Below are 16,362 nucleotides of genomic sequence, written 5' to 3' on the forward strand. Positions count from 1 at the left end.
TTCAACTCTGCACAACGAATTGTTGTCCATTAGATGACATGACCATTTGTGACCTCTATCAATGCCTAATCATATGTACGGCTGACTGACTGAGTGAGTTTGGTTTTACGCCGCTTTTAGCAATATTCCAGCAACTATTAACATCACCGACGGCAGGTCTTGCTTGGTGCAGACAGCACCCACGGTACAGGAGACAAGATTGGGATGGGTTTTGTTCACTGACGAGTCGAGATTTCATCTGTACAGCTCAGATAGAAGGACAAGGGTCTACAGACGGCGAGGTGAACGGTATGCTGACGTGTGCGTTGTTCAACGTTGACAGTTTAGTGGCGGAGCGCTATGGTATGGGGAAGCATCACATCTCATGGTCGGACATAACTTGGCATTGTGAACAGCAATCTGACAGGTCTTCGATACAGGAATAAGATCATTGGGCCTCATGTGCAGCCGTTTATTCAAGGACAGAGACATAACTTCACGCTTCACCAAGATAATGCCCGTCCATATGTCGCTCGTGTTCTGACAGATTTCCCGAGGCAGCAGACCCTTCCGGTACTCCCCTGGTCAGCTGTTACTCCGGACCTGTCTCCTATCGAGTATTGGGATGAAATGGGACGACGTTTAGCCTAGACTCAGCCATTGAATTGGGACAAGAGTTGGTTCAGACATGGAACAACAAGTTTTCTTCAATCGCTGTGTGTCGTCTGAGTCGTCGTTGTCAAATCTGCATCAGCGCCAATGGTGGACTCACACCATACTGTATTTGTGAACTGACTTTTGACACCACATCTCTTCAAGGGCGTGTCACGACGCCTAGTGTCAAGTTAATCAGATTCCGATATTATCCTGTCAACAGTTTTTACGCTGATTAAGGAAAACATCACACATCATGTTATTAATATCTATTTGCATTAAAATTGGCATAACATCAAAAGGTTATCAAACGAGTTCGCAAGCTAATATCGATGTTCTTTGGGAGTGAGGCAGAAGCAATCACAGATATGATCGGTGTGAAAGCAACAAGGAGTTCAACGTTTACTTGGTAAAGGTTTTTTCGTTGTTATATTCTTAGCGGAATATAGCAGGAAACATGAAACTCTCTTCCAGCTGTTCATTATCTTTAATATCAATTCATGTTGATCCCGTGGATACGTTTATCCACATGCGCGTGGCCTGGTCAAAGATTAACGGTGTCACACAAACCAAGCATTAAAGAAAAGCTACACCGTCTACGTCCAGACTTTCTAATTAGCGTGAAAAAGGGACACAGTCAGGCATTAAGTGTGAGTGAGTGAGTTTAGATTTACGTCACACTCAGCAATATTCAAGCTATATCGCGGCGATCTGTAAATAATCGAGCCTGGGCCAGACAATCCAGTGATTAACATTATGAGCATCGATCTACGCAGTTGGAAAGCAATGACACGTGTCAACCAAGTCAGCGAGCCTGACCACCCGATCACGTTAGACACCTACGAAAGCATGGGTTACCGAAGATCAATTCTAACCCGGATTTTCACGGGTGCAAGTCATTAAGTGAAATGATTGTTTTATTGGAAATGATTTTAAAATATTATGAATGATAATGAATGTGACTTTCTTAATATATTAGGCCGCGTAATTTCAACATATCCTCCGTCAACGATTTGGGTTGACAGAGACAACATTTACGCTTCTGCGATAACTCAGACTTTTAAGCAGAGGTGTTCTTGAAACCTCAGATTGACCAATACTAATGGGAAACGTGCTTATGACTTCCAAATTTATAATCGAATGTAGTTTCATTGTAATGATCCTTCCTAAGAGTCTCAAGGCTCACCAGTACAGATGAGCCTTGTTATGACCTGCATAGCCATAGCTGCACCCGTGTCACTGGGATTCAGGTGCTTGTGGAGGTCCACCTCCAGCTTCTCTCTCGTTCAGGAAGTCAATATATAATGTCAAATCCGGTACAGCCTTCCCATTGTACTCAATCCAGGGTCTTGCCCTTTGACATTTTCATCAGAAATTAAACTGTATTACCACGTGACTTACATGAGAAAACCCGTGAAGATCTGGGTAGAACTGATCTTCAGTAACCCATGCTTGTCGTAAGAGGCGACTAACGGGATCGGGTGGTCAGGCTTGCTGACTTGGTTAACATGTCATCGTATCCCAATTGCGTATATCGATGTTCAAACTGTTGATCACTGAATTGTGACACGATTATTTACAGACCGCCGCCATATAGCTGGAATATTGCGGCGTAAATCACAACTCACTCACTTACTTACACGAGAACATCTTAAACAAAAGAACAAATGCTGAGTACCAGTGCTGAGGGACACAGATTGATACTTTTCATTCCTTATCATTCCCCAATCCGATTAGTCAATGATATTACTACTGGTTGGTAGCATTGCTGCAATACCAACCAGTAGTAATATCATTGACTACAACGTCCGAGACTTTGATCTGTTTGAAGGTGATTGTTGCACGCTGGTGGTCAGTTTATCAAAGATCGTCCTGTTATTCGGTTGCTGTATCAAGTACGAACATCCACCACATCGGGTCAAATTGTATGTCTGAAAGGCTCTCGGTATAGTTAGTGCTCGGTAGCTAGATGAACACTCCACGTCAATATTACAAGTTTTGCTGGCATTGCTAATCGGATTGGTGAATGATAAGGAATGAAAAGTATCAATCTGTGTCCCTCAGCACTGGTACTCAGCATTTGTTCTTTGTTTAAGCCGTTCTCGTGTAAGTAAGTGAGTGAGGGAGTTGTGATTTACGCCGCAATATTCCAGCCATATGGCGGCGGTCTGTAACAATCGTGTCACAATTCAGTGATCACTGTTGTAACAGCGGTTATATGCTCGCATGGTGATTGTGCAGTGAGATTGTGCAGTTATGGGTGATTAGTTTTATAGCACTGTCTACCTGGCTTCGCCTTCTCCCTGTGGAATATTACACAGCCAAGCTGAAAAGGGCGGGGTTGGGGTGAGGTGTTATTGGTACTTATCAGCAGGGAAGTGGCTTTAACGCCGTTTGGAACCTTATGTTTTAGTTATACCATGGCGTGAGAGCTTGATGTGGGAGGTAAATCCGAAATAATGCACGTATACCATACGGCATGTGCCTGACAAACAACATGGCCCCTCCAGAAAGGTAGGATCGTGGGTTCGAATCCCAGGTCCTAGTTGTAGAGTACAAAACCTGTTCTTATAGGTTTCAGCAAAGTGGCAAATACCTAGAACCCTCATCACTTCCGACCTTCCTAATATATGTTTATAGTATGTTATTGTTTTCTCTTAAATAATATTCATACAGATATTTTACAATGACTTAAAACGATTGCACAAACCCCACAAGCCTTGGGTATGAGAAACCCAGAAACATAATCAGTACGACTCGTCGAACGAACCCAATGATCATAGGGCCCGTTGGTAGGTCACGGACTTTGCGAAACTTTAGTGCTTCCGGTGACAAACAACGTTTTTCGGGAATGGCGATAACACTGCTACAACGGGCATGCCCTGGCTAATCATACTCGACACACGCTGTCTGACTCAGAAAACTATGATATGCAACAGGCTACAAACACACCTGGACTATGTTGTATGAATAGCACGCGTGTACCTGTCAACAGCTGTACAGCCAAGCGTGATAGTACACTTGGTCCTGTCTAGTGAAGTCATATTTTGCGGTCGCGCAGTTAGGAACCAGAACTGGTTCTTGAGTACAAGCATGTCACCGGAAATCTATTACCGGAAGTAGCGCCTCGCGACATTTACGGGCCCCATGGGCGTTTGGCTCAGGGGAAGCAACTTTTCGTATCGAAATGCGCCTTTAAAGGTGTCTGGGCATAAGATGTCCCTAATGGAATCAAAAATGATAACGACCCGCGTTAAATGATATAGATATAAGAAAAATGTGTTCCCGGTTGTCAAATTGCGTTCATTTATCAACATGGTTCATACAATACAGACACAGGACATATTTTCTAGGAAACCATTCAGAATTAAAAACTTTGTTTACATTTAAAGAAGAGGAACCTATTATGAAACTGATCAGAATCATCGAATCATAAGAGACCACTGGAAGAGAATCAGAACTATCACTGCACCTGCGTTCAGTAATTTGCGCACAACTGTGAAAAGGCGGCAATGCGTCATTATCAACAGATCAGTATATATATATATAATATCTTAAAGTCAAATATTTCACCTGAAAATGTCATCACCACGTGCGATTCAGGAACAGCACAATGGGTCTGGGTCACTTAGTTCTAAGACTAACTACTATTTAACTTTGACATCTGTATGTCTTGAATCCCTTCATTTTTATAAATAATAATATGTAATCCCCATAGTTAATCCTTAGCACTGATGTATTGTACATTTGTAGACATTCATCTTGAACGAGTTGTCCTGTGATATCATTAATTACCATTTGATTAATGACTTAATCTGTGTCATCGCTAGATTACCGTTTGTCCAGAGACGATGACGGGTGTCTCACCCTTAGTTCAAGGGCACCTACAGCCACCGCAACTATCAGTGTGTGCTAAACTGGCACATATCTTTTCTTGCACATGTATCTCCCTGTACAAAGCTATCGACTCAATGTTATCTGTTCCCATTGAGAGCAGTGCACATAATCATACTCAACGGCACAAGTGTAACACCATACGATAACCCAATACCTTCAAATGAAATTGACAACTGATTAACGCGTGTTAAAATCTAAAAATGTGTCGCTTTCGTTCACGACCTGAAATCATTCATGGGTACTCGTTCCAACTTTTGAACTGTGAACCTGCAACTGATTAAACGGGCTGTACATGTGTAAACACACCAACCTGAATAACACCAAATATTCACTCTCTGATAAGCCACTGTAAGATTGTGTGTTATTCAGCTCTGTTAACGCGGCACAAAAGATATGAATCTGAACCTGCCCATCGAGTGATTGGTATAATGAGCAACGATCCATGCCGCAGGGACACGTTGACACGTTCTCAAGCAAATACCTGACCTCGACCAACCTACTCCATTTTGTGGGCTCACGACCAATATAATTTGCTGGAAACCACGATACCTGCGCTGTTCCCGAGCTGTCGAACCTAGAAACAAGCTCGGCAATTGTGGAATTTGATCTTCGATAACAAGGACTCAACTCTGCACAGCGAATTGTTGCCCATTAGATGACCACTTGTGCCCTTTTGTTAATACCATAACCTAGTATAACATATGCAAATCAGATTCACTCTGAAAATGTATTTTCATATGAGTGTAAATGGGACGAGGGAAGAAATGTGGGTAATGCGTTGGATCGTCACACCAAGAACGCTGTTCGATTTTGAACATGGTGCAATGGAAGTCCATTTCTGATATCGCTGTTGTAAAGATAAAAGAAGCATTGACTCTCTCTTCTCACTATGTACATACTTCTTTAATGAATAAATATTGCCTGTAAGTCTCGGAGGCGATATGCGAGACGGTGCCAAGCTTACTTCCGGTACCAGATTTCCGGTGACAAACATATATTCAAGAACCAGTTCTGGTCCTAAATTCCACGACCGCCCAATATGACTTTAATAGCCCGGACCAAGTGTCACAGCTGTTGACAGTCGTAATAGATTTAGCTGATTATGTTGACATATCGTAATAGCTAATTTGGGGAAGGTTAGGTCGGATATTTTTTATCCCTGCAAGGTTCATCGGTTCATTGTAAACTGTCAACTCACAGTCATGAGACCATTCGAAAAGGCATGAAACGTTGTTTGTCACCGGAAGTACTAAGCTCTCGAGAAGTGCCGTGGTTTACTTACGGGCCCTAAATCATTTTTCGCCTTTTGGAATAAAATCACCTTTTCCTAAAATCAGTAAAATTACTTTTTGTGTGTTGTATGTATTTAGACGCAAGGTGTCAGAAATTGAATTACTGATATATTAAAAACATTAATTTGTATGTGTCTTCAAATCGTGTTCTAATATAATTAAATAAATTTCAGATATCAGCAACTCTTTCATTGATATTCTTCATCAGATCCCTGCAGATCCGTTCGAATGCAGTCAGCACACTGGGACAAGGCGTCAGACCTACATTAACGCTTTATCTCTGAATATATATTATTTCTTTTTGATAATTTTACTAGAAAGGAGCCACAGTTAGACTGGAGATTCTGAATCACATAACCCTTTCCAACTGAAGGAAAGGAAACAAGGAAAATGAGGTCCACTGAGACGACTATATCTTACACCAGACAACTAAAAATGGGCGAGAGCTACTGACAACCAACCCGATCCAGCCGACAGTCCAAGGCCCTCAACATTTATTCCCCTTTTGAACATGACCTAGAATTGCTGATAATCGCAGTGGGTGTGATTGAGGACGGATTGTGCAACACAGCGAAGTGCACAGTGACACACAGAGGAGACTATGGAGAGTATCATGGATACTTTCAACGACATGGACACATCACAGAAAGTTCTGTATGTAGTGGAGGTGCTGTCGTAGCCATCGTAACGGTCGTTGGCCTGAGGAAACTATGTTTCAAGTGAGTTATCACGTGTAAACATCTTATAAAGAGAGACTCAGTCAGTATTTGGCTAGATCCAGTTGTCTTAGGCGCCTCGATTCGTTCTGTATAGCCTCGTGCAGAACGCCATCCACTGAAATCGATGAACGTGGGCTCGAATATAGGTGCGCCCCTTGCTATGCCTGTGAGCACATTCCCCGTGCTCGAAGGTTTCACCGAAATGTTACATGTCTGAAATCTCCATGTCTCCTTTTCCCCAAGCTTAAAACTGACAAACCTTTATTTACATGCAATGCTGTTGAAATTGGCGTTAAGCCTAAATCACTGCAGTCAAACTACAAGCTGGAGAAGTCATGAAAATGGGATGATTTTTGTTTCATGAAATGTTCCTGTCTATTTAGGAGACTTCTTTTTATGATTAACGACATCAGACTGCATTCCGTATATCAATCAGTAATTTTAGGTCCTTCAGCTACGTAGGCCTCAGTGGTGGAAATAGTCCAGAAATCTCCAAACAAAGATGTAAATGTGAATGTTGTCACCTTGGCCAAGCACTAGTTTAGGTGGATTGTAAACGGAAACTGTTTTGCTGGAATGCATGATCAATTCAAGTGATGTCTTGTACTGAAAACATTTAGTAGCTGCTCCCCGACCTTAACACCATGGAAGTCTAAATTGTACAGTGTGTGTCAAAAATGACTATAAATATACTTAAAGTTTATGTCAGCGACATTTGAGAACTTTGAAACCAAAACACAACCATTAGCTGTAGATTGATCTTTATGATACTTTATAGAAAGACAAAGGCAAAGGACTATCCTCGAGATACGGTGATCCATCATCAGATTGGTAGAGGTCCCTATGCCCCAAGCATGACGCCATTTGCTATGAAGCTGGAGACCTATCTCCGGATGGCTAAGATACCCTACCAGGTAGGTGAGAGAGTGGGTGAATGAGTGTGGTTTCATGCCGCAGTTAGCAATATTCTCGTTGTGTCACGACATATTGGAATTTGGTCGTGGAAAGCAGGTTGTTGACTACCTGAGCAACGATTCATATCATTTTATCAATAAAACAGTCATTCTAATCCTAAGCCATCCAGTTCCCTGTTTTCTTCAATGGAGTGAGTGAGTATGGTTTTACGCCTCTTTTAGCAATATTCCAGTAATATCAAGGCGGCGACACCAGAAAACGGCTTCACACTTTGTACCCATGTTGGGAATCGAACCCGGGTCTTCGGCGTGACGAGCCAACACTTTAACCTCTAGGCTACCCCACCGAACCTTTTCAAGGGAAATCCTATGTTATAATACAATGTGTCTGTGATCTTCAACACAGAACGTCCATGGATTTCAACTTTCATCATCATTAGTTGCCTGAAATTTGCATTGGTTTGTCGAGGTCTTTTTCAGTTTTAGTAACAGTCCAAGCAAGACGGTACTAACATTTCATTAAGCATAGTGTTTCTTGTGGAATTGCTGATCTTTTACACAGAACGTCCATGGGATGCAGTGGTCATCAAAGGGCAAACTCACTTGAATTGAGTATAATGGACAGTCGGTAGCGGACTCATCACTGTGCATCGAATTCCTCAACAAGAAGCTGGGGTGGACCTCGACAGGAACCTGAGTCCTGCTGACAGAGGAGTAGCTAATGCAATAAAGGCAGTGATGGAGGATCATCTATACTGGTGAGGAGCAGTCAGTTTAACTTCTATCTGCCTGTACACCAGGACTGTGCAAAATATCAATATAAACCGATATATACCGGTACAGCGCCTCCCGATTCGAATATCGCGATATGGTTCAGATTGTGCAATAAATTGGGTCATCCAGGGTTAGCTCCCTTTGAATCATCTGCCTTTAACTTCTACATTTTACATGTTGAAGTATATTTATAAGTGGCTCCAAAAGTGCCAAATGTTCAACCAAGGACTAAGTCTTCTAAATTTTGTAGGACGGTATAATGACATTCTCGTCAAGGATCCTAGGCTATTGGAGGTCATATGAGATTTTAGCTCAAGCAGTTCATGTAAATCATGTTTTTGTTTCATTTTGCAATAGTTCATGTTAACACATCTTTATATTGGAGCTGAATCTGAATGAATCACTGACAAACAGTAACAATAATTACATACTGCATTGAAGTGCATTCTGTTGAAACAAACAACACTGACCATAAAAATCAACTTATGCTATTACCTTTATCATTGTATTCGCAAAACTTTGTTGTAATAGTTCAATTAAACAGTCCACATTAAGGCTTCATATCATTTTATTTATCCGTGGTAAACCGGTGGCATACAACCATACACACTGGGGACGGGAACTAAGAAGATGATGTCGCACATAGAGAGCTATTATGAATTTATGATGTACGCACTTGGGCAGAATTCTTCCAGTCACAATATGTATTGCTATATCTGTTAAATTTTTGCAATAAATCACAATATGAGAATCCGGGAAATATCTAGCCTTACTGTCCATCGTAACCATAACGCCAAACACATTGATATTTTGAATCTGATTGTTTAGTTTGTTGATTAACGCAATAATCCAGATATGTGATGGCGAACTGTAAATAATCGTACCAGGACCAGTCAATCCAGTGATTGCCAATGTGAGCATCTACGTGGCTTGGATACGATGATCATGACATGCATCCACCTATTCAGCGGGCCTGACAACCCTAGATTTCATTAGAACCGCTGAAGTCATGAAGGACGAAGCAGCATCAATCTGAGAGTGGGAAGATCGGTTGTTCAATCCTCAGACCGTGCCATAGGAAAAAGACGTTAATACATAGCATGATTTGTAACTTCTATTCTGCTTTAGGGACAACGAACGAGTTCAATTCCCATCACCGTCTAAGATAGGTTGCTGGCAATTTCCACTGTACTAGCATATATTTTCAGGTTCGTTTGCCTCTTCCGATGGCTATATGACAGCGACAGATCTTTGGTAATGATTGCCTTCAAATTATCGAAGTTTAAGTTTTGGATCTTTCAACGACTTCTTAAAAAGCAAGCATGGGATCAAGGCTTGGGCCGACACACAGAAGAGGAGGGAACTGAAATGTTTAAGAAGGATCTACAATCCATGTCAGACTTCATAGGTATGCAAAACTCTTAAAGGTATCTGTATACATACATCTTAAATATTTTTAGGTGAGGTGAGCTGAAATTGGGTTTAACGTCGTGCTTGAGAATATTTCGCTCATATGATGACGTGCATGCGTGTGTATGTGTATGTGCGGCTGCTTGTACTAGCCCAGACTTAAACTGGTTTTATAGTGCTAGCCCACTGGAGATACCATGCCGCAGTGAAGCATGAATACCCCACTCAGACACATTATACTGCCTCCGAGCCGACCAGTCCTTGTTGTACCCATTAATTCTGAGCGCCAGGCAGGATCCAACAAGTACCATATTTTAACGTCATTTGGTATGACGCGGTCGGGGATCGAACCCGCGACCTTCCGCTCTCCAAGCGGACGCTGTAACCTCTACGCCAAATATTTTTAGGAGCAACGTTAACTTTTGGTGGACAAATTAATAAACCTGACACTTAGTACATCGAATCACATATTCAATATGCAATGTTATGGAAATAGATGTGTATCATACAGTTTTCATCCAGATGAAAATATAGACAATGAAAAGTGGCTGCATCATAACTATAGAGGAAAACATTGCAGGCTGTTCCATGACACACACCCAACCCACTCCAACCCCAACCCCCATCCCCAAATTCTCCCAAACCACTATGATGGAGCCTTCAAATCGATCACACTCTCACGGCAACATCACTGACAGTGATGTTACCCCTTCCTGTGCAACATCTGTACGCTTCCACTGGTACGCTTTCGCTTGAGACAATCATGTTCCACTTCGTCTTGCTTAACCTCGTATATCTGCGAACCCATTGTAAACCATTGAACAGGATGGAATTGCATAGTGAAATTGATTATTGTCTTGTACCTGTCATGTGATATGATCTGTTTCAATGTACTCATCTGTCCACACATGCTGTTTTTCCAGGGACCAAGAAGTTCCTGATGGGGACGAGCCCTGTGAGACGGACTGCACAGTGTTCGCTCATCTGTCACAGGTTTACTGGCAGTTCACGGGCACTGGATACGAGAACATCCTCAAGGGCAAGTACCTTTAATTACCTCATCCATCTATCTTGAGTGCACATTACCTACTTTGGGGTGTGGTGATGTCTGTTCATGCAATGAAGAAATCAGAAGAATATTTTGATTTTGGAAGTTAATCTGGAGGAAAACTTATTTTGAACTATTATCTGATGTAAACCATGATATGGTTAATGCATATTTTCTCTGCTATTACAAATAGTTTAGTCAGTTTCACTTGTTTAAAATGTTTGGTCAGAATGACCAGTGAATCCTACCATTGTGCATGCAACATGAAGAGCAAATGAGCAACCAAGCCATTAAACATGTTGCACGTGAAATATTGCCGTTTTTGCGATATAATCTGAGCTCTCATTAGTCTGAGCATTTGCTTATTTCTTTCTTGCTTGGACCAGGTCGTGTCCAATATTAGCAACCAAATCAAAGTCTCTGTTGATAGGTGAACATTGTGTTATATATATGTAAGATTCTTTCAATGCATACATTAAAGTAATACCCTGTACCGAGCTCAAAACATCGCAGAAAAACTTTTATTATAGGGTTCATAATGTACTCCTACTTTTTTCACATAACAACTGCATTTACAAACTTTATGTCGAAAAGGTCTTTAAACCATACTTTAACCCAGTCTCCTACATTGAAGCATATCTGTCATCTTATGCATGCATAAAAAGAACATCAACAAAATCGACATAACAAAGATTTATCCTAACTTGTTACAGCTGTCATCATATCATTACCTGATGAGAGATGATGTGTATGTCTTTCCATTGGATTGAAGTTTTCGATTTCAGGCTGATTCGACTTCACTGATAATACAAACAATCGCAACAAAATTTGTTTACCAACCTACCTTTCATTACATTGAGATTTTAACATCCCAGTCTCCCAGAATTTAGCTTTAAATTCAAAATGATCTAGTTTACATATGAATTAAAGTTATCATTTGTTGTTAATACGTGTTGCTTATGACCTCTCCCTTTTTGTCCGTAGACAAATACCCCAACCTGGCCGCCTACTGTGAACGTATGAAGGAAACATTCTGGCCTGACTGGGACCAGTGCATCACACACGGTGGAACAAGGGAGGCAACAAAGTAATTTATCCAGAAAACTGTGATGGCCCTTTAATGTGTGCTTCGTAATAAAATAAAGCTCTGTGGAAACTGGGTAATAATCATTCATTATTATCCTCGAACGGAATAAACCGTCAAAACCCAAACGCTGTGCTTCGTGTGTCGGCCCGAGAAGGCCAGGTACGACAGCGCCGCCTCGTTTTTAACCATCTCCTTGTTGGTACCTGCAGTCGTCCAGGATGAGCTGCCGTTGTCGATGTGACGTCCGCTGCTGTGTAGTCTGTCGTCATCCATAGATCGCATGTCCAGCCTCAGTGCATAATGCTTATCCAGGTACTTACCGAACATCATGTAGGTGAAACCCAGGTCTTTGGCGACGTCGCTTGACTTCCGCAAGTGTCACTTGACGGACGGTAGTTTTTATCTCGTCCCATTGGCGGATAAACTCGCATGCCTTGGCTAAACAGCTGGTTGAGCACACCTTCGACGGTCACTTCCACTTTCGTAATCTCGATTCCAAGTGAGTTCGCTGTTTCTTCTCGAAGGGCTCATATTCTGCCACGGGAATGATGAAGATGCCTTTCATCGATCAAGCCTGCATGTTCAGGTTGATGTTTCACAGCATGTTGCTCTTTGTCCTTGACGATAGTCCGGTGTAGCAGCACGCGAACGTACAGGATGATGACAGCTTTCCTGAGTACTGGTTTCGAATCTGCCGGGCCAGTTTCGCGCTCGTGACCATGTCGAACTCCAGCGAATGTTAGATGTTGTCGACGACGAGCTTGCTTCGGTGCCGTCTGGCATGTAGATAACTTTGCCGTGAGTCGTTGAACGTGAGTTTGCATTCCAGCTGGTCGGCCAGCTGCCTGGTAAAACGGCATGTGCCCCCTCAAGCAGCTCGAAGTTGAGCGGTAAAAAACGACTATTTCTCCTGTCGTTATATTGTCGAGCTGGTCTTGGCGTGAAAGTTAACCCCACACGGATTTTGTTTTGATACATCATTATTCCGAAAAATCCTTGATACACCATGTCATCGCGTTCGTTCCCGGTTCTCCTCAGCGAGGTCCACATAACAATAAACCTTGTTGTTGTCGACGATGCTCAGCACCTCGTTCCCACTTATTTTGGTGGTGGTTTTCTTGACGATGGCATGACCCGGGTTGTTCAGGATCGTGCGTTTGTCGGTCGTGAACTCCAACATGATCTGAAAAGCCAGTCGAGTCGTGTCGGGGACGAAGGCGTTGTTCGCGCCCAGGTTGGGGAATCAAACCAACAGCGTTTGGTTTTGATCGATCATGCTCGGATTGTTGGTGATCGCCACCGACTGATGGTAGGGCTTTGACACCGAAAGTGGCTCTCTCGATCTTCGGAAAGGATCTTGCTTTCGTCTGTATTGCGACATTGTTTATATTGAAACTATGTATTTTATAAGTTAATGATCCGAGAGAAATGCCCCAGTGCACCAAAGAAGCATCGGACGAAATCGAAAAATATTGGTCACGTACTCGAATGAACCCTTGCCCGGTTTTGTATTTCCTCTTAGGGAACTTCTGGTCTCTAGACGAAGCCTTGAAAACGTGTGCTGAGAACTCATATACAACATGGGTAAACTGAACGAAATCGACGAGCACACCTCCGATGTCACACGGATAGGAATTGGACGGTGCTGGATTTGATTTGGATTGGATTTGAGCGTTGTGGTGTTGAAACAGCTCCTCTGGCGGTATAAAAGTGGGAGGTGTTAAGGTCGCAGGATTTTGTCTATGTAGCGATTAAGCTGTAAGATTGCCTTGAACCACCATTATCTCTGATCTACCCATGTAGGACATGGCTATCCACAACATGAAGCCTTCCCCCACCAAATCTGTCCACCTGCCAAACGCAGTTCGGGCGCGAAAACGTTCATGCGACGTCGACAGACACGTTGTTCCCCACCCCATCTTTGCAGATGGACACGCCGATTCATCGCTGAGCCAAACATGTCGCCTGTTCCCCGGCTCAATGCCTGTACCCTGTTGCACCGTTGGACACCATTGGACACTTCTCTCAGACGATTTCTGACGGTTTGGTTGGAAATTCTTCGAAGACCAGGCCTGCTGTCCTGCTGTGTACGCTGCTGTAGCAAATCCGTGACGTAGGTGGAACACCCGGATGAAACGGTCCTGGGCCGGAGTGGTCAATCTTGGTCTTACACTTCGGGGACGATCTTGGCTCGAATTGAAGCGGGTACATCGATGACATAATCGGGATATGGTGCTGTGGTGGACGTTGACGTGTCTTGCAACAGCAGACTGGGAACCCCCTGCTTCCAAACGTCCAATGGTGTTAGTTAGGTCAGTAATATTCAATCTTGGCATATTTTATCTTCGTTTACATCGTTAATGTCGTAATGATATGATGAATTTGGTATCGTTTCAGGTATCGTTTTCATTTCTTATAACAAACGTTTACAAACACATATTAGGGGGTCCGTTTGCGCGCAATCTACAACAACCACGACATGATGAACGGGATTCAAACATAGGAATTGTCTCAATGGCGATTGCTGTCAGAATATATCGAAACAAAAAGCTGAAAACGTCTGTGCGTATCTCTTTTGAGGAGTGTATGTCTGTAACTTCTTCTGTTTTCCAAACGGCGGCAAACTGTAACGGAATATGTGTTGGCTCTGTCTTTACTGCTGATGTTAGACCGGACTCGATATATCTCAAAATGAGTTATGAGTTTTGGAATAAAATCACCCATTCAAGATATCGGTAAAATTACTTTTGTAATGGGGAATTGGTATTGACATTTACTAATGTATTTTTAAGAAACATCTGTTGGTTCCTGTATAATATATGTGTATGCATAAAGCCTCGCTGTCTGAAAAAACAAACCCAAAAACAACAACAAAAACTACTTTTGCATGTTATCTGTATTTAAACGTACATTATCAGAAATTGAATAACTGATACATTTTAAAACATATTTAAAACATTCAAACATCAGGAATTCCTTTCAATCTGGGCGCGCCAGAATACAGTCAACAAAACTGAAGAGAGAACAGCGAATATATCCCGAATATTGCAACCAAAACAGGAGAATAGTAATATAAACTCAGGTAATAATCCTGTAACGACATTTGACCATATCTGACCTACACTAACGCTGTATCTCAGGAATATATACCACTTTGACAAAACAAATAATTCTATTTTAAAGGAGTCACAGTGAGATTGGAGATTCAGAAGACATAACGCGTTTGCATTGAAAGAAAGGAAGGTAAAATGAGAGACTGTAAGACATATATATCTGACCCCAGAAGCTTAAACAAGCCTCTGACAACCAACCCGATCCAGCCGACAGTCCAAAGTCTTCAACATTCGTAGTGAATGTTATTGAGGACAGATTGTGCAACACAGCGAAGTGCACAGTGACACACAGAGGAAACTATGGAGAGTATCATGGACACTTTCACCCACATGGACACGTCACAGAAAGTACTGTATGTAATGGGAGGTGCTGTCGTAGCCATCGAAACGGTAGTCGGCCTGAGAAAACTATGTTTCAAGTGAGTTATCACGTGTGAATATCTAATAAAGAGAGACTCAGTATGTGGCTAGATTCAGTTGTCTGAGGCGCCTCGATTCGTTTTGCAGTGCGTCGTACCGTACAGAGTGTCGTACACTGAAACCGATGAATGTGGGCTCGAATACAGGTGCGCCCTTGCCAGGTTTGTGAGCACTATAGTCGTGCTCGAAGTGTCACAGAAATGTTACATGTCTGAGATCAACATTTCTGTGTTTCCTCCCACTTAGAGCTGAAACGCCTTTATTTACGTGCAATGTTGTTGAAATCGGCGGTAAGCCTAAATCACTCATGCAATCAAACTACAAACTGGAGAAGCTCATGAAATAGGATGGTGCAAGAATGGGATTGTTTTATTTCATGAAATGTCCTTGTCTTTTAAGAGATTTCTTTTCTATGGTTTATGGTATCAGACTGCATTCCGTATATCAATCAGTAATTTCAGTCCTTAAGCTACTAACGTTCGGTGGTGGAAATATTCCATAATCTGCACACGCAGATGTTAATGTGAATGTTTTCACCTTTATAAGCATTAGTTTAGGGTGGAATCATAACAGAAACTGTTTAACTGTAAATTATGTCAGTGGAATGCCTGATCAATTTAGGTGATGCATTATACTGAAAAATCACACCTTGAAGATCCGGGTTAGAATTGGTCATCAGTGACCCATGCTTGTCGTAAGAGGCGACTAATGGGATCAAGCTCGCTCACATGTTGGACACATGTCATCGTATCCCAACTGCGTAGATGACCTTCATGCTTTGGGTCACTGGATTGTTTGGTCCAGACTCGATTATTTACAGTTCGCCGTCATATAACTTCAATATTGCGGCGTTAAGCAACAAACAAACAAACCAACCAGCCAACCATAAAAACATGGAACACTAAATTATACAGTGTATGTCCTACAATATAAATATGCTAAATGTTTGGTGTCAGCGACATTTGAGAACTTTGAAACCAAAACATAACCATCAGCTGTACATTGATCTATTTGGCCAATAAAGTAGGTCACGACACTTCGCTTGAGACCTTAGC

General features: G+C 42.2%; 1 protein-coding gene across 2 annotated transcripts in view; it reads left to right on the forward strand.

Annotated features, from left to right (window-relative positions):
* LOC124289216 (failed axon connections homolog) overlaps positions 1-11,843 on the forward strand; it is a 40,436-nt gene extending 28,593 nt beyond the window's left edge. For both annotated transcript variants that reach the window (XM_046725820.1, XM_046725819.1), the window contains exon 6: positions 11,672-11,843. In XM_046725820.1, the coding sequence (XP_046581776.1) occupies positions 11,672-11,778 (107 nt within the window). In that variant the 3' untranslated portion in view covers positions 11,779-11,843. The remainder of the gene's footprint in view (positions 1-11,671) is intronic.
* Positions 11,844-16,362: the final 4,519 nt, after the last annotated feature.

This window comes from Haliotis rubra, unplaced genomic scaffold (genome assembly GCF_003918875.1).
Source record: "Haliotis rubra isolate DU_JTF1 unplaced genomic scaffold, ASM391887v1 Scf436, whole genome shotgun sequence".
In the NCBI taxonomy this organism is placed as follows: domain Eukaryota; kingdom Metazoa; phylum Mollusca; class Gastropoda; order Lepetellida; family Haliotidae; genus Haliotis; species Haliotis rubra.